The sequence below is a fragment of the Pelodiscus sinensis genome, chromosome 17 (genome assembly GCF_052426305.1).
Source record: "Pelodiscus sinensis isolate ZL-2025 chromosome 17, ASM5242630v1, whole genome shotgun sequence".
Classification (NCBI taxonomy): domain Eukaryota; kingdom Metazoa; phylum Chordata; order Testudines; family Trionychidae; genus Pelodiscus; species Pelodiscus sinensis.
Genome location: NC_143068.1, coordinates 4,230,628 through 4,249,304, shown reverse-complemented (window position 1 = coordinate 4,249,304; position 18,677 = coordinate 4,230,628). Strand labels below are relative to the sequence as shown.

The following is an 18,677-nucleotide window of genomic DNA, read 5'->3' as shown; positions in this document are numbered from 1 at the left end:
CTTGGGGCAGGAAGTTGGGGTATCAGAGGGGGTTCTAAGTGCAGGCTCTGGGAGGGCATTTGGATGCAGGGGTGCTCGGGGCTAGGACAGAGGCTTGGGGTGCAGGAGGGGGTTCATGACTGGGGAGGGTTTCAGGATGTGGGCACCAGCTGGGCCCTACTTACCTCAGGTGGCTCTTGGGTGGTGATGCAGTGGGGCTAAGGCAGGCTCACCCCTGTCCCGACCTTGCACCACTCCCAAAAGCAGCCTGCAAACTCTATCCCAAGTCCTGCTGTACCCCCTCTCTGCTCTGGGGAGATAGGGCACAGGGTGGGAGAGGGCACAGGGTGGGAGCGGGGACATCTTGATATCAGCACCCCTCCCCTGCCCTGCACAGAAAGCAGAGACTCCTGAGGGGACAGCTCCAAAGCAAAGGGTAGGAGATGTGCAGCAGTCGGGGGGGGGGGGAGGAGGAGGGCAGCTGAAGTGGTGCTGGGATTGACAACCTCTTAGCCAAACCAGTTAGGATCCCCTGTCAGAGGTTCCAGGATCTACCAGTAGATCCTGATCTACTTGTTGGTGACCACTGCTCTAGCCCATTAATTATTTTTTATATTTTTATGTCGTCTCCTTTCTAATGTAAACAATGCCTATCTTCTCAACCTCTTTTCTTAAGAGTTTTTCCAGGCCCCTAATAGTTCTCATCCACACCCACCTCGGAGCCCCTCTAATCATGCAATATTTTTTTGTAACGAGACCAATACTGCACACAGGATTCACTGGAGACAAGGCTGCACATTTTTACAAGGGCATTACATTTACCATATTCTGCATTCCATTCTGTATGCCTGCTGACATTTTGGACCTAATACAGAACCTTGCATTACATGCTGCTATCCTAGTATCATAAGACTGCAGAGCTGCTCAAGCCAGCCCCTGAGGAATCCCCTAATAAGAACTGGTTGGGAATGTTTCAACAATGTATTTTTCAGAAAAAGCAAATTTGCTGGATGCAGGGATGAAATGGGTCACTATTGCAATATACAGAGCTTCCAAGTGAGCTGTCCCTGGAGCAATCACAGGGGCAGCGGCAGTGTTAAAAGAATGTTTCTGTTGTTTCTGGATAAGACTGGTCCTACTCCATGATCTGCCATGTGTGCAATTTGAAGCCTCATATTCTTCATCTGTAACATGTGGCTAGTGTTCCTCCCCCTCATGGAGGTTGTGAGGCTGAACTCATTAATATTTGAAAGCACTTTGGGTTCCTGGGGTGGAAAGTGACCTTATTCATTACATTCTCCACTGGATAATTCAACTCTCAAGAGAACATGAAGAGGCATTGCAAAACCCACCCTTCACCACCCATCTGAGATATGCCCAGCAAGAGTCATATGAAGTCTGTTCCCGTTTTGTTTCCAACAGCACGGGATGTCTTAAAACCGAGGATTTTCTAAAACCCAACAGCACCAAGCCCAGCCTCAGCACCAGTGTGAGTGCTGCCAGATTCCTATGGAGGACAACTGCAGTCTGCTCTCACCTGACTCATCACTTCCTGAGTCTCTTTTCTCTCATCTCTCAGCACATTCAACTCTGCCTGCAGCAACTCTTGTGCCACATCAGCATTCTGCAGCAACTGTTCGAGATTAGTTTTCTCTGTACAGAGCTCCTCATTTGCTCTTTGCAACAGGCTCAGCTCCTCCTGAACAGAAGTTGCTGCTCTTTTCATGTCCTCCACTTTGCTTGACAAAGCCTGATTCTCCTGCTCCAACTACAGTCAAGGAAAGAACAGAGAAGAAATAAAGGAGCAGAGAACAAAGACATAACCTTTTATGGTGCCCAGGCCCCTTGCCTTGGGACCCCTCCTTGAGTCACAAATCAACCAGAGACCCTTTCTGGTGCAGCCACCTGTGTCTTTTCTTGTCAGTACCAATTTCCCACCACCTTCTATTTACAGAACTATTGTTCACATCAACCTCAGCCAGCCTCTCCTTCAGGCTTGGGAGCACCTCAGTCTCACCCTGGCTCCTTGCTCCTCCCCTTTCATTTCTCCTGTGGGTGCCTCTGGCTAATGTGGCTCACAGCTGCTTGCATTAGCCCTTCAGGACTGGACTTACTCAGCTGGCTGCAATGGCCTTTTCAGCCGGGTTGTCATGGTAGAGCTCTGGCTTAGCCAGCAGTCTGTCACAACGGGCTCCTGTCCTGGGCAGAGAAGACTGTGTCATGTCCTCTCTCAATCAGCCCTAGTATTCCCTAGAGAAGCCTGAAGGAGACCTCACCAAAGTAATCCCTTCTACTAACTCCCATGGAGACCTCTACTCACCTGAAGGACAAGCTGATTCAACTGCACTTTGTCCAAAGCTAGAGCCTCATTAATGCAACTCATCTTTTCAGCCACATCATGCAGATCAGCGATTTCAGCTTTCACTTTATTCTGAACTCCTGTCAACTCAGCAATTGACTGTTCTGCCTAGCAGGGAAAAGAAGAAAAAAAAATGAAAACAAAACTCCAGAAAAGCTTCCTTTGCTTTAACTCAAGGATACCCTTTGCCATACCAATCCCCTGACAAAAGCTGTGTGTCCAAGAGTCCTCCCTTTCTCATACCCAAAATGCATCCCTCTTACACACCTCTAATCCTCTAACAATTCCTATTTCCATATAGTTAGTGTCCCAATTCTCTCTCAGCCATCCCTCCATGCACATGCAGGCTGAACTCCCCAAAGATTGTTTCCTGACATCATTCTTGCGTCTTCTCATGGGAGATAACACTACCTATCATTTTTATATTGCAACAAGCAGTGTATGGTGAGCCTGCTATTTGAACTCTCTTGAAATAACTCCAGTCATTTGAAGAAGTGGGCTGTGCCCACAAAAGTTCATGATCCCATCTACATGTTTTCTTAGTCTTTAAAGTGCTACCAGACTATTTGTTGTTTTTTAAGTTTATTCTGTACAGACTAACTCGGTTACCCCTCTGAAGCTTTTGAAATAAGCTGGGTTTGATGCTGCCTAAGAATACCAGATGAGCCCGTACCCTCTCCAGTGCCATGGCAAGCTCATGTTTCTCTTGCTTCATCAGCTCCCCATCAAGGTGAGATTTCTGCAGTGTCTCCCTCATGGCAACCAACTCACTTCTTATCAACGAATGCTTTGCTTCCAGTGAAGCTAAAGCCTTCCGACTGAGAGGACAAGAGGGGAGGAAGGGAAACAGACACATACACACAATGTGGAAGATGGGGGAGGGAGGAGAGAGGTGTTTAGACTTAAAGACATTATCATTTCAAAATCCAAGGCAACAAAAGACATGTCCAAATGACTCCTGTCACAGACCCCATTTCAGCCAATTCCATTACTTATTCTAGGCCTGAGCGTCCCAGCACATTGTTGGCTTGAGCCACTCATCCCTTGTCTCTGTTGTGGGGGAGAGGTCCTGAAGTTGAGTGCTTTTATTGAGGTAAAAAGAATACAATTAGGACAATGTTTACAAAAGGGGTCAAGGTCTTGAAGCATAGTAAGTAGCCAAAAAAGCAACATCTCAAAACCAGAGGCCACTTCTCAAAATATTGGCCTTTGTGTACTCTCACTTTGTAACTTTTGGGATCCCTCTTAACTGTTCCTTGGAAATTTCTTCCTAGCTTTCTAACACACAAATCCCCAGCGTGAGTGAAGAAAGAATGCTTCTTGCTGCTAATACTTGTATTTCTTCATTCCAAATGTATTTTCCCAACATTTTGAATGAGTTTGCAATCCAGTGTGAAAGAGGATGAACCTGTGGTCTTCTCCCAATACGACTCTATTTTATGAAGTATAAATTAACCGAGTCTAGAAGAAATACAGGGAATTGGCTGCTGTATATAGCATGGCAGATGGAAAGGAAAGAAAAGGATTTCCAAAGTGGACAGTGTTTCTTAACCTTCTTTTATAAAGTACCCTTTAAAAAACCCCCACACAACACATACTGTAAGTACCCCCACTACCTACAGTTTTCAGACACAATTTTTTTCTACCATTGCAACACGTTTGTTTAAACAACTTAATTGTAGCTGGGCAGGCGATTAAATTTTTGGGTGTAAAAAATACAAAAATAATAAAGAGCTGTAAAACTTAAAACAAAAATTCAGTTTTCTCCAAATTTCAGTTGTGTTGATGTACCCCCCATACTTCTCTTGAGTACCCCGAAGGGTACTTGTACCACTAGTTGGGAAACACTGGATTAGACCACTGGACGCATCACAGGAAAAAATCCTGTTGTTCTTCAAGATGTGTTGCTCATATCCATTCCAATAGGTATAAACAAGCTACATGCATTATCATTGGAAGGTTTTTCCCCAGGCAGTACCCATCAGGCCAGCTATGGAGCCTGGAAGAATGGCACCAGCCCAGGGTGGCCCTCCACCAACTCAGTTCCTTCTTGCTGGCTTTCCAACACATAAGATACGGATGGAATTTGTTGCTTGTGTCCATTCTAATCTCAAAGAACAGCTACAAAAGTTAAGTAACCTTTTGTTCTTCTTTGAGTGATTGCTCATGTGCATTCCTATAGGTGACATGCAAGCAGTTTACCTGGAGGAGGGTTCAGAGATCACCACACAGCTGTCTGGAGTACCACCCTGCCAAATACTGCAGCATCCCAGGCCTGCTGGGTGATGGCATAGTGTGTCATGGACATGAGGATGGAAGACCACATCGCTGCCCTGCAGATGTCCTGAATAGGGACCTGTGCAAGGAATGCCACTGAGGAAGCATTCACCCTTGTGGAATAAGCCATCAGGGCTAGACCTAGGCCAGGTCATAGCATGTCCTGATACATGACATGGTCCAGGAAGAAAGACACTGGGATGAGATGGGCAGCCCCCTCATTCATGCTACAATTGCAATAAAGAGTTATAAGGATTTACAAAAAGGGGTCGTGCATTCAATGTAAAAGGACAATGCTCTCCTGACAGCTAAGGAGTGCAGGATTAGCTCTCTAGAAGTGGCATGTGGATTGGGGAAGAACAAAGGCATAAAATGTCCCGGTTCACATGGAAATAGGAGACCACTCTGGGCAGGAAGGCCAGGCAGGGACAGAGCTTCATCTTGTCCTTATAAAATACCATATATAGGGATACAGAGGTTAGGGACCAGAGCTCTGAAACTGTCATGGCTGAAATTATGGCCACAAGGAAAGTGACCTTCCATGAAAGATAGGACAAGTAGCCATAGGCCAAAAGGGAGGCCCGTGAGATGGGAGAGGATCAGGTTGAGGGTCCATGGAGCCTAATCAAGGACCAAGGGTATAATGGCCTCCTGAGGCTGAATCCCCTTCTGGAGAGACCAAAGCAAAAATTGCTTCCACTCAGCTATGCATATGACCCTAGTGGATGGCTTCCTGGATACCAGGACGACCTCCTTAACTGAGTGAGTACTGATGCTCTTGAGAGTAGGGATATGAAGGACTAGTCGCTTCCCTCCCTTACTGCCTCTTTCTGATAGAGGCAGTAAGGGAAGAAGTGGAGGGGGTACTTCAAAGCACCAGTGCCACTTGGAGCCTGGGGCCAGATCCTGGGCTCTACACAGCACTACCACTTTGAAATGCCACATGCAGCACAGGACCAGCTGGGGCATCAGGCTCCTCATATTGTTTCAAAGCGACAGCACTACACAGAGCCCGCAGTCAGTAGGGGAGTCCGGGCTACTGCTACACTTCAAAGGTGGAGGCACCCTATCGACTAATCGAATAGTCGATGCATTACGCATGGCCTATTTGATTAGTCAATTAATCGATATTTAACAACCCTACTTGAGAGTTTAGCAATGGAGTTTCCACGCCAGAGATGGAGAGACTGAAGGTTGGGGTGCTGAAACCGACTGTGGCTCTAGATGATGTTGGGGAAGAGTAGCAGAGCTATGGATAAAAACAGCAAGCAAATGGTCTGGTAGCACTTTATAGACTAAGAAAACATATAGATGGTATCATGAGCTTTCGTGGGCACAACCCACTTCTTCAGATGACCAGAGTTATGACTAGTGGATAAGAAAACTCGAAACAAAACTTTTTTATTTTGAGTTTTCTTATCCACTAGTCATAATTGGGTCATCTGAAGAACTGGGCTGTGCCCACGAAAGCTCATGATACCATTTACATGTTTTCTTAGTCTATAAAGTGCCACCAGACCATTTGCTTGCTGTTTTTTCTGTAACAGACTAACTTGGCTACCCCCTGAAGCTCCAGAGCTATGGATGTGTCTACTGAGAGACTGAGCAGCATTGTGAACCAATGCTGCTGGGGCCATGCCAGGGCGATGAGTATCATATCCACTCTGTCCTGCTGAATTTGCTCGGACGATATATGGACACCAGCCAAAGTTGCAGGCACCTGAGGCGTAGTCTGGCATGCTGTACAACATATGTCATCGCTGCCATGTTTCCCAAGAGTTGGAGACAGGTAAGTATTGACATTTTTGGGCTCAGGTACAGCGTTTGTGTGAGGTTCTGTATTTTTTAAAATCTTTCTGTAGGAAGATAGGCCTCGGCCGTTATAGAATCTAACCATGCCCCAATGAACACGAGGGATCTGTGTGGTACAAGCAAGGACTTCGGGACATTCAATACAAGGCCCAGATCTGTGAATAAGTCTCTTGTGACTTGAGTGGGCAACAGTGCACTTTCAAATGAATGAGCCTTGATCAAGCAATCATCTAGATATGGGAAGATCATTATGCCTTGACGATGAAGATATGCTGCCACCACCGCGAGGGTCTTTGAGAAAACTCTGGTTGTGGAGGAAAGGCCAAGCGGGAGGACTTTGTACTGAAAGTGCTGTGTGCCTATAAAGAACCTCAGAAAACGTCTGTGCGCTGGGTGTATTGTCACGTGGAAATACGCATTTTGCAGATGGAGGGACGTGAACCAATCGCCTTTGTTCAATGCTGGGAATATAGACGTTACAGTTACCATCCTGAATCTCTGCTTCCTGAGGTACTGATTGAGATTGAGAAGGTCCAGACTGGGTCTTCATCCTCCCAATTTCTTCTCGGTGAGAAAATAGCGGGAGTAAAATTCCTTGCCCCAAAATTGATCGAGTACTGCCTCCACCGCACCAATCTCTATGAGACGGAGAACCTCTTGCATTAGGAGATTCTTGTGAAAAAGGATGAGGATGGAAGGGAGATGGGGGGACGGGAAAAAAGAGGGATGGAGTATCCTGATGTTATTAACTCCCGTACCCAGCGGTCTGTGGTGATGGCAAACCATCTTTACTAGTACAGTCTTAGTCGGTGATGGAATAACTTCTGTGTTCCCAGGTCGTATATTAGTGGAATGGTTCTCAATCCCTCGATCGGACCATCAAACTTGCTGTCTGTTGTTTTGGGAATTAGGGTTTTGTCCAGTTTGCGGTCTTCGCTTTTGTTGACATGGTCTGGGATGTTGTTGCAGTTGTGGATGGTCCTGTTGTCTGAATCTGGGCACTCCATTCGAGAAGGGCCTCTGTTGGGAGTAGGGTATATACTGTTTGCGACGATATGGAGGGTGTATACATCCCTAACATTTTCGGGGTAGTTCCAGAATCCTTCCCAGAGTGCAAAACTTGGTCTGTTTTCTCTACAAATAGACTGTCTGCCAAAGGGCAGGTCTTCTACCTTAGATTGTAAATCCTTAGGTGCGGATGCCATTTGTAACCACGAAGACCACCTCATAACCACTGACGTAGCCATGGCCCATGCTGCTGCATTGGCAATATGCAGGGAAATTTGCAAGGCCGTTGTTGAGGCCGTATAGCCTTCCTGGATAACTGATTTTAAGAGCTGCCATTTGTCGTCGGGCAAGTTCTCTAAAACTGGTACCATCGTTGAATAATTATCAAAGCTATGGTTAGACAGATGAGCAATATAGTTCGCCATTCTCAGTATAAGTGTAGCTGAAGAATAAACTTTTTGTCCAAAAAGGTCTAAGCGTTTAGATTCTTTATCAGCAGCAGCATTCCTATGTTGTGGCATCTTGGATTTTTGATGAGCCACATCCACAACTCGTGAGTTCGGCTGAGGGTGCATAAACAGAAATTCCATCCCTTTGGGGGAACAAAAGATTTCTCATCTGCCCTCTTATGAGTGGGCTGAGAGGACGCCGGTGTTTGCCATATATCGTCAGCAATTTCTAGGATTGCCTCATCAAAAGGTAATGCCATTTTGGATTTTGGGGATTTTTGAAGGTTCTTATGTTGCTTTTGTTGAACCTCCGCTACATGCATGTCCTGTGATTCTGCCACTCTTTTAAAGAGCTCCTGAAATTGATGAGCGTCATCTACTAGAGAAGAATCACCAGGGAACACCGCATCATCCAGAGAGGAAGCAGCAGCAGAATGGTCCACTGAGGATTGCTCCTGCGGTTGTGGCTGTTCCGGTGTCACTAGCTACACTGGTTCTGAGCGTGCTTGAGGAAGAGGCACATTTGCAGACAGTGTAGAGGGTTGAATGGAAGGGCTGGTGGCGTGGGAACTCTGGAGCGGTCACGAGAGCGATACCAGTAGCGTCGTAGAGATCAGAAAGAAGAACGTCCAGAAGAGTATCGTCACTCATTATGATAGTCACTACGGCAGCGATGATGATCACGATAGTAACGAGAAGATGAATATGCAGGTGAGTACCTGCATCTGTAATCGTGACGATATTGAGAAGAAGATGAGCGCGTAGGCGATTTAGGTGAGCAAGATCTGCGTCTGGTGTATGAAGGTGATCGAGAACATCTGCGATAATGACGAGGTGATGGTGAGTATCATTGAGAGTGTCTTCTTGAGATAGTGGTAACATGAGCTTCATGTCTATGTGGCTCAGAGAAGAGAGAGGAAGTGAACTGGGCTGCGAACAGAGAGCTAGTTGTTCGGGGCTTGGTGAAGAATGAAACCTTGCGCCCTTTGAATGGTCAGGTGTTGCATGCAGCATTGATTGATGTGACCTTGGGAAGGAGCCCTGATGCTGCGGTGCCGATGAGTAGTCAAAGAGCTGGCACAGTGCAGCCCTGGAGGCTGATACAGTAGCATTTCAGCACTTGTCAATTTCAAATGGTGAAGCCAGTGCCTGCGAAGAGCCTGGTGATAGGAAGCTCGGCGCCGGTGAGAAGCGGTATTGATCCCGCACCAAGACAGCTGATGGTGCGCTTGATGCCGTAATAGCTGGCACCAAGGTGGTCAGTGCCAAGATGACTGGTGCCGCAGTTGCTGGCGCGGAGGCAATTGGAGCTGGCATGGGCAGGGTCGGCGCTGTAGGAGCCGGCGCAGAAGTAATTGGAGCCGATGTTAGCAGGGTCAGTGCCGCTGATGCCAGGATCGATGTCAGAGCCGCTAGGGCTGAGGCACCCGCAGCCACGGGTGTGTAAGAATGCCTGTGACCCGGAGCCGGTGCGGATTCCAGTCTGGGAGGCACAGCCATTGCCCAATCTGTCCCCCCAGCTAGAGGTGGGGCTGGGCTCTGAAATACTGTGGCTCTTTCCCTGTCACGTGGCCTGCTGCAGTAGCCCAGTCGATTTTTGCCCCCTGCTTTTTGTGGAGAAGGTTGGGGTTTTCACTGCCAACAGGGTATTTTGTGCTGACTGCCCCTGCGCTTGAGTATCATGCGGCTGAAGCACTTTGCTGTATAGGAGCAGCTTCAGCCGCATCTCACGGTCCCGTCTCACTCGGCTAGTCAATTTCAGACAGTGTGGGCATTTGTGGGGTACATGCCCCTTGCCCAAACACTTTACAGATAATGAGTGCCCATCAGATGCTGGCATAGCGTCATGGCACTGAGAGCACTTTTTGAAGCCGGAAGAAGACGGCATTATGAACGGAGGAAAAATGTGGTGGTGGTGTTTTTTTAAAGATAACTATTGAACAAACACTAACTTAGTAATTAATAACTATTGGCTGACTAACTAATTATTTACATAAATCTTTAACAGATGAAGAGAAAGGAGTTGCTCTGCCTGCGACTGTTGAACGGTAAGGAGGAACTGGCAGGAAGCTGGACTGAGCGCAAGCTAGTAATCAGTGTGAGCAGCACGAACCCGACACCTCAAGTGGAGCACCCACAGGGACACCATCAAAGAAGGATACACAGTTATCCAATTACCTGAATTTTTAACATCACTAGCAAGGAGTCCTGTGACACCTAGGACTGCTTGTTATTTTTACAGTTAAATGGCTAATCCTCAAACTTTTTACTTAGAACACTAAACTGACTAACAAAAAAAAATGTAGAGAGAAAACAAAGTTCAACTAGGGAAATGTGCAACAGCTAACACTAAGATGAGTAGGTACTGCTAGGGGGAAATCTTCTGGCACCAGTGCACATGGCAACCACACAAACCTACATTGAATGGACATGAGCAACCACCTGAAGAAAAATGGACAGTTTTCTGTACATGTATTATAACTGCTGCTATCAAAGACCACAAAAAAAGTGGGTGTAGGCAGCTCTTATAGGTTTTATTTAGTTTGTTCTACTAACAGGCTGATATAAACACCACACCTAGAAAGAGGGGTGTTTCCTCAGCAAAAGCATTTGGCATATCTGTTGCCAACAGGGAAACCAGCCTTGTTTAAATAAGTGGGCTGGGAAAGAGGTCATAGAGACCTCAATGAAGTCACAGCTGACTCCAATGGAGAGAGTTTTTAATACCATCATGGACAGTGAAATAATGCAAAAGGGGTTCAATGAAAGTCAATTGTGAAGATAAAATAAGAGTTCTGCATAAGTTTGAAAACTTGTCTCTTGGAGAGGCCACCATTGTCTTGTACTATAACCATTAAGCAAGGGGACCCTGCACTACAGGCTGTATACCCAGGCATAACATCCCAAAGCAGGGGTGGCTCCTCCCAATGCTTCTGCTCTTCCACCAGGATCACTGCTCCCACTTATGGGCTTTCTTTCACTGACCAATGGAGGAGATGAGTGGGAGGGATTGATTAATGAGGAAATATTCAGCTCTTTTCACAAGGAAAGCCTAAGTGCCCATAGACTATGAGTTTGTGTGTGTAGGGGAGAAGGAGAACAAGAGTCTTCTGTAAATGTTTGCAGTGTGCTGATGTGGCAGAATGAGAGGGGTTATTTAGTGTACTCTGGGGGAGAGAACTTTCTGCAGAACTGCCACTTAGCCAGTCAGTCCCCAGCCTGTAGAAATGCAAAGAATTCTTCTGCACTAAGTGGAGGACTCTGCACTTGTCCTTGTTGAACTTCATCACATTTCTTTTAACCAATCCTCTAACTTCTCTGGGTCACTCTGGATCCTATCACGCTTCCTACTCTGGATCCTATCCTACCAGCTTTATCATCTCTTTCTCCCCACCCCCACTTAGTGTCATTTGCAAATTTGCAGAGGGCACAATCCATCCCATCATCCAGATCATTTATGAAAATATTGAACAAAACCAGCTCTAAGACTGGCCTCTGGGCCACTCTGCTTGACACCGGTTGCTTACTAGATAACAAGTTGTTGATCACTCCCACTAAGCCCAACACCTAAGATAACTAGCCAATTGCCCTACTTTCTTGGTAGGGATCAGGAGGCCTTCCCTGTGGCATCCTTCTCCTTATGTTTCCTCCCGGTATCCCACTTCCCCACTTAACTCAGGGTTTAGATCATCATCCCCTACAGAACCTAATTTAAACCCCTCCTCAATAAGTTAGCAAGGCTGCCTGCAAAGATGTTCTTCCCTCTCTTTTTAGACAGAGCTCATCTCTTCCTAACAACTCTTCTTTCTGAAGCAACATTCCATGGCCAAAGAATCCAAAGTCCCTCTCCAACACCACCTGTTCAACCACGCATTTTTGCTCCACAATTCCATGGCCCCTATCTGGGCCTTTTCCTTCAACAGGGATGATGGATGAAAACACGACTTGTGCCTCAAATCCCTTTATTTTTCCAGAGCCATGTAATCTGCACTGACCCCTTCAAGGTCATTCTTGACAGTATAATTGATGCCCACATGGAGAAGTAGGAAGAGGTAGTGATCCAATGGCTTTATCAGTCTCAGCAGACATCAAGGCCTGAATTCTAGCTCCAAGCAAGCAGCACACTTCTCGAGCTTTTTGGTCTAGATGGCAGATGGATGACTTTGTCCCCCTTAGGACGGAGTCTCCAGCCACCACCACTCCTCTCCTCCTCTTGGAGGTGGTTGTGTGGAACCCTCAGACCCACAACAATGCATTCCATGCCTTCTGGTCGATGGTGTCTCCTTTCGATCTGTTTCTTGAGATAAATTTTCCAAACCATTCTCAGCTGTAATGCCGATGCAGAGAGCCTGAAAATGGTTGAAACAAAATGCAGGACTATGTAGCACTTTAAAGACTAACAAGATGGTTTATTAGATGATGAGCTTTCGTGGGCCAGACCCACTTCCTCAGATCAAATAGTGGAAGAAAATAGTCACAACCATATATACCAAAGGATACAATTAAAAAAATGAACACATATGAAAGATGGTTTATTAGATGATGAGCTTTCGTGGGCCAGACAATGAAAATGGTTGTTTACTTTTATCTGTATCGGCGGTACATGTGACCTCCAGAAGAAGAAAGAGGCGAACTCATGCTGACAATTTTCTTCCCCACTCTGCACTGCCCTCTCTGATACTTCAGCATGCTGTGCCTGCAGTACCAAACATTGACTTCTATCCAGTAAGTCTTCATTTTCTCTGATGCAACGTGAGGTAGATACTAGGCTTCTTGTCCTTCAACCGCCTCTTCCAGCAGTTGAGACCAGCTTGCACTTACTTCTATCCTCTAGGAGAAAGACAAACATGGTACATCTTTTGCAGGTCAAAATAGCTGATCACTCACTATATTGTCTTCCTTCTAAGAGCTTCTTCAGACATATTTACTGCTCATAAAAGCCTGAAAAGGTGTGAAAAAAATCACACCTCTGTGAGAACTCCCCCAGTTTCATTAATGATACGATGATGGGTTACATAGCATGGTCAGCAAGTTCACTGATGACACTAAGCTTCTGGGAGAGGCTTCAGTGTATGCTGGAGGATAAGGATAGGATCCAGAGTAGCCTAGACAAATTGGAGGGTTGGGTCAAAAGAAATCTGATGAGGTTCATTTAGGACAAGTGAAGAGTCCTCCACTTAGGACACAGAAGAATCCTAAGCACTGCTGCAGGCTGGGAACCAACTAGCTAACAATAGTTGTGCAGAAAAGGATCTGGGGATTACAGTAGACAAGAAGCTGGATATGAGTCAACCATCTTGCCAAGAAGGCTAACAACATATTAGGCTGCATTGGTAGGAACACTGTCAGCAGAGGGAAGTGCTTATTCCCCTTTATTCAGCACTAGTGAGGCCACATCTGGACTATTGCATCTAGTCCCCTTTCCCCAACTACAGAAAGAATATGGACAAACTGTAGCAAGTCTAAAAGAGGGCAGTGTAAATGAATAGGGGAATGGGGCACATGACTTATGAGAAGCTAAGGGAACTGGACTCGTTTAGTCTACAGAAGAATGTGGGGGAGGGGATTTGAGAGTACCCTTCAACTGCCAGAAGTGGGATTTCAAACAGGATGGAGCTAGGTTGTCCTCAGTGGTGGCAGATGACAGAACAAGGAACAGTGGTCTCAAGTTGCATGTGTGGGGGGGGAAGACTAAGATTGGATATTAGGAAAAGGAAGTTACTCACCTGTGCAGTAACAACTGTTCTTTAACATTTGTCCCCCCATGGGTGCTCCGCTGTAGGTGACAGGTCATCACACTGTTCGCTCTTCAACACTGCCCACACCCCTCCCGCCCCGTTCAGTTCCTTGCGTATGCCCGAGTAAAGCAAACTCCAAGCAGTGGGGAGGAAGAGAGGACAGTGGAGCACTCATGGGGGGACACATCTCGAAACAATAGCTACTGCACAAATAACTTCCTTTTCTTCTTCGAATAGTGTCCCCGTGGGTGCTCCACTCTAGGGGACGACAAAGCAATACTCCACCAGGATGGTAGGGTTCAGAGTCACTGTTTGGCAGCTGTAGATAACACTGCCATAACCACCGCTGTATCTTCAGTGAGCTGTGGGATACTGTCTAGCGAAAGTATGATTGGACGACCAGATCACTGCCCAGTAGATGTCTTTAAGGGGCATGTTCTTTAGAAAGGCCATAGACGATATCGCAGGACAAGTAGTGTGTGCTCTTGGTGGAGCTGATAAAGGCCTACTGCAGATAGAGTGACATCTTACTATGCAAGATGATATCCATCTAGAAATACGATTAGTTGAGATTGGTGTGCCTCATGAGCGCTCTGCGATAGACATAAAGAGGCGTGTAGTTGTACAGAAAAGTTCGGTTCTGTCAATGTAGAAGGCCAATGAGTGCCTGATGTTGAGGTTATGTAGCATACAATCTCTAGGAGATGTATGGGGTTTAGGAAAAAACATGGGTAACAATATCGGTTCACTGATGTGGAAAGAGGTGCAGACTTTGGGCAGGAAGGATGAGTGTGGGAAGGGCTTTGTCCTTCATGAAGATGGTGTAGGGTGGTCCCACCATCAGTGCCCCAATCTTGCTAACTCTCCTTGCAGAGGTGATGGCAATAAGGAACACCTTCGTCAATAGGAATAGAAGAGTACAGGTAGCCACAGGTTCAAAAGGAGGTATCATAAGGCAGTGGACGGTGGGACAGCTTGTATACTGTTAGCCAATGTTGTAAGGCACGAAAGTGGAGCCTCACACGTTGTACAACGTAAGTAGTGGCGGCAATGTGGCTCATGTGTCTGAGGCAGGTAAGTATGATAGTAGAGGGGCTTGTGGAAAGAATGGATACCAGATCCTGCAGTGCATCGAAACAGTGATGTGGAAGATAAGCTCAAATTGACAAGGAATCAAGGAGGCCCCAACAAATTCTATGTCTTGAATGTGCTGTAAGGTAGACTTGTTTTAGTTTATGAGTAGGCCTAGATGCTGAAAAAGGTGTGGGGTCCTGAAGACCATATTGATGGCATCTGCATGGGCTTGTCCTTTTATCAGTCGCCCAGGTAAGGGAAGATGATCACACTTTGCTGTCTGAGGTAAGCAGCTAGCACCACCAGGACCTTTGAAAAGACCTGAGGGTCCAAAGAAAGTCTGAAGGGGAGGACCTTGTATTAGAAGTGGTCCTTGTCCACAGTGAATCTGAAGAAGCGTATGTGGGAAGGATGTATTGCCACATGAAAATATGCATCCTGTAGTTCAAGGGCTGCAAACCAGCTCCCCTTGTCCAGTGCTGGGATTATAGAAGCCAATGTGACCATCTTGAACCATTGTTTTCTCAGGAACGTGTTCAGGTTTCAGAGATCCAGAATCAGTCTCCAACCCCCGTGCGTTTCTCAGTAAGGAAGTATTGGAGTAGAAACCCCTTTCCCTGAACACATCTGGGACCCTCTCTATTTACTCCTAGATGGAGGAGATGATCAATTTCTTGCCTGAGAGGAGTCTCATGAGAGGGGTCCCTGAAGAGGGACAGGGTAGGGAGAAGTGTGAGGGGTAGTGAAATGAAGGGGATGGTGTATTTTGTATGAATGATCTGCAACATCCACCGTTCTGATGTTATAGAGTCCCAGTGATAGAGGAAGGGACGTAGCCTGAGGGTGAAAAGATGGCACTGACTTGTTGGCACTGAGTGAGTGGGGAGGTTGGGCAGACCCTCAACCAAATTCTCAAATCTGCTGCTTAGCAGCCTGGGAGCCTGTAACAAGGTTCCACCCTTCATGCAAGTGCCCCTTGGTGGCTGAGGGAGGTCTCACAGTATTTACTCTCCTGTCTGCAGGCGAGTCAATGCCCAGTCAGTGGCCAGAGATCAGGCCTCTTTTTTTACCTCTCCCGGGTGTGGTTTGCAGGGAGTTTGGGGGGGGGGGGGGACTTCAAGCCCACCCTCTCCTCTGGGTCCCAGCCCAGGGATCCTGTAAGTAGCAGTTACCTGCTGAATTTCCTCGTACTTAGTTATGTCATGTCCCTGGGCCACTTCCCTGGGATGCTATTCCATCAGCCCTTCTCTAGGGCACTGTGGCTACGTTCCCCTTGTTCGGGGTTCGGCAGGGTAGTCTTTGGCTTTTTTGCTAGCCTTTACCTACAGGATCTGGCTCCAATCACGTACGATGCCCAGCTCCCACTCAAAGCTGTCCAGTGTGCTGGTTTTCCCCAGTCAGCTCTGAGGTCTGCCTGGGTCAAGCTCCAGGAAGCAACTGACAAGCCTTACCTAGCAGCTCCTTTTATAGCAGCCTGCTGCACCTTGATTGGCTTCAGTGAAGGCTTCCACTCTACTCTGCCCGGAGGACCTCTCTACTGGTCCTGTTGCTGGCAGGATGCTGAAAGGCCTCCAGCGGGGATCTTGGACTTTGTCCACTCCATCACAGAGCTTGGGGAGGCGTGAGACTGGGAAGGACACTTCTTCTGGGGGCACTGTCTGTTTCAGTTGAAGTCACAGGGTTTCTGCTGTGAACGGCTGAAACAGCTGTCCTTGTTTCTATTATAAGATGTGTAGTGCTTCCTGCAATATGGCGGGGTGTACATTCCTAGTGTCCTTATAGTAGTTCTGGAATCTTTGCTGCTTTGTAGGACATCATTTGTCTTGGCTGCAAAGAGCTTCTGTTTATCAAAGGAGAGGTCCTCCACCTTGGACTGCAGATCTTTGGGCACTCCCACTGCCTGGAGCCATGAAGCCCATCTCATGATGACTGCCATAGCTGTCACTCTAGCAGCTGTGTCCACCACATTGAATGAGGACTAAAGAGCTGTGCGGGTGATGGTATGGCCTTCATGAAATGATTGCCTTAAGTACAGGTCTCTTGGAGTCCGGGAGGTGTTCTATTAACTCAACTAGCTTAGAGTAGTTATTGAAGTTGTGATTCGCTAGGAGTGATGAATAGTTTGTGATTCTAAGCTATAGTGTGGAGGAATACACTTTCCTGCCAAGCAGCTCCAACTCTTATGTTCTTTATCAACAAATGTGGATTTAAATTGTGAAATTCTGGATCGGTTACTGGCAGTGTCCATTATTAGCAAGTTGGGCTGCAGATAAGAGAAAAGGAAATCAAGATCTTTAGGAGGTACAAAGTACGTTTTATCTGCTCTTTTAAAGGTTCTTTGGATAGAAGCCGGAATCTGCCACATCTCATCTGATACTTCCATAATAGCCTCATCGATAGGAAGTGTGACTTTTCTTTGAGAGGTGGGCCAGATATGTTTAAAGAGGCAATGTTGGTTTTCCTTAACCTCCCTGTAGTTATACCTCCTGGGTGGCAGCCACTCTCTTAAAAAAGTTCTTGGAATTGTCTGAGGAATATGTATCCTCTGGAAGAGAGAGTTACTCACCCTGTGCAGTAATGTCTGTTCTTCGACATGTGTCTCCCCGTGGGTGCTCCACTCGAGGTGCGGGGCTCGTCCCGGCGCCGCAAACGGAGAATCTTTCTTAGCAGTAGCCCTGCCGGCCCGCGCATGCACTCCTGCTGTCTCGCGCCGTTCCAGCTGAGCACAGGCTGGCTTGTCAGTTTCCTCCCAAGCGGAAGTGTCTGGAAAATTAAACAGAAGCTCCAAAGCAGGGAGGAGGGTGGGTCGTGGAGCACCCACGGGGACACTCATCTCGAAGAACAGTCGTTACTGCACAGGGTGAGTAACTCTCTCTTCTTCGTCAAGTAGTGTCCCCGAGGGTGCTCCACTTGAGGTGAGTACACAGCAGTGGTCCAATGATATTGGTGTGCTTCGGACTTATGGCCTCTGTGCTGTGGCCAAAACAGCTAGCGCCACCGCTGAATCGTTCTTCAATATTTTCGCGAGGGCATAGTGGCTGGCAAATGTAAGAGCAGATGACCAGGTTGCTGCACGGCATATGTCCAGCAAGGGCACACCTCTAAGGTAAGCAGTGGATGTGGCCATGCCTCTGGTGGAGTGAGCGTGAAGCCGTCCCAGTAAAGGTTCATGCCGTAGGGCATAACAACGTGTGATGCAAGAGGTGATTAAATTGGAAATATGTTGTGCGGAGAGCTGTTGGCCTTTCGAATGCTTGGCCATAGCTATAAAAAGACGCCAAGACTTCCTGAAAGTATGTGTTCTGTCCAGGTAGAAGGCCAGCGCACATCTGACATAGAGCGTATGTAGACGTGAATCTTCTGGTGAAGAGTGAGGTTTTGGATAGAATGTTGGCAGACTTATGGGCTCGTTTATATGGAAAGGAGAGTTCACCTTCGGGAGAATGGGAGGATGGACAGAAAATAACGTGTACGGCGGGTCGGAAGATAGAGCTGCCAATTCACTAACTCGACGTGCTGAAGTGATTGCCAGCAGGAATGACACCTTCATCGTGAGCATGAGCAAGTTGCAAGTTGCTAATGGCTCAAAGGGGGGACAAGTTAATGTGTCCAGTACTAAGGCCAAGTCCCATGGCTCTGGTGGAATTGTGTAGGTCGGGTACAGGTTCCCAAGCCCCTTTAGAAATCTTTTAGTGAGCGGATGAGCGAACAGCAAATGACCGTCGATCGGAAGACAGAAGGCCAAGATTGCTGCCAAGTGAACTTTCAGAGAAGCAATTGCCAACCCCCCCCACATTTTTAGGTGGAGGATGTAGTCCAGGACTTGCTGCACTGGCAAAGAAAGAGGGTCAAGATTCCTCTCCACACACGATTGGAACCGATACCACTTGTAGAGGTAGGTTTTGCAAGTGGTCCGGCGTCTGCTGTTTATCAGCACGTCTCACTGCCTAAGAGCAGGTCATTTCTGGCAGTTGGAGCCAG

The 18,677-nt window shown here is 47.1% G+C and overlaps 1 protein-coding gene across 11 annotated transcripts in view; it reads right to left on the bottom strand.

Moving 5' to 3' along the window:
- Positions 1-18,677, bottom strand: part of CEP250 (centrosomal protein 250) — a 188,415-nt gene that overhangs the window by 119,796 nt on the left and 49,942 nt on the right. For 10 of the 11 annotated variants that reach the window (XM_075901435.2, XM_075901442.2, XM_075901440.2 and 7 more), the window contains 3 exons: positions 3,012-3,156; positions 2,300-2,446; positions 1,517-1,747 (listed from right to left, as the gene is read on the bottom strand). In XM_075901435.2, coding sequence (XP_075757550.2) covers positions 1,517-1,747; positions 2,300-2,446; positions 3,012-3,156 — 523 coding nt within the window. The remainder of the gene's footprint in view (positions 1-1,516; positions 1,748-2,299; positions 2,447-3,011; positions 3,157-18,677) is intronic. The other variant, XM_075901447.2, reaches the window with a different exon arrangement.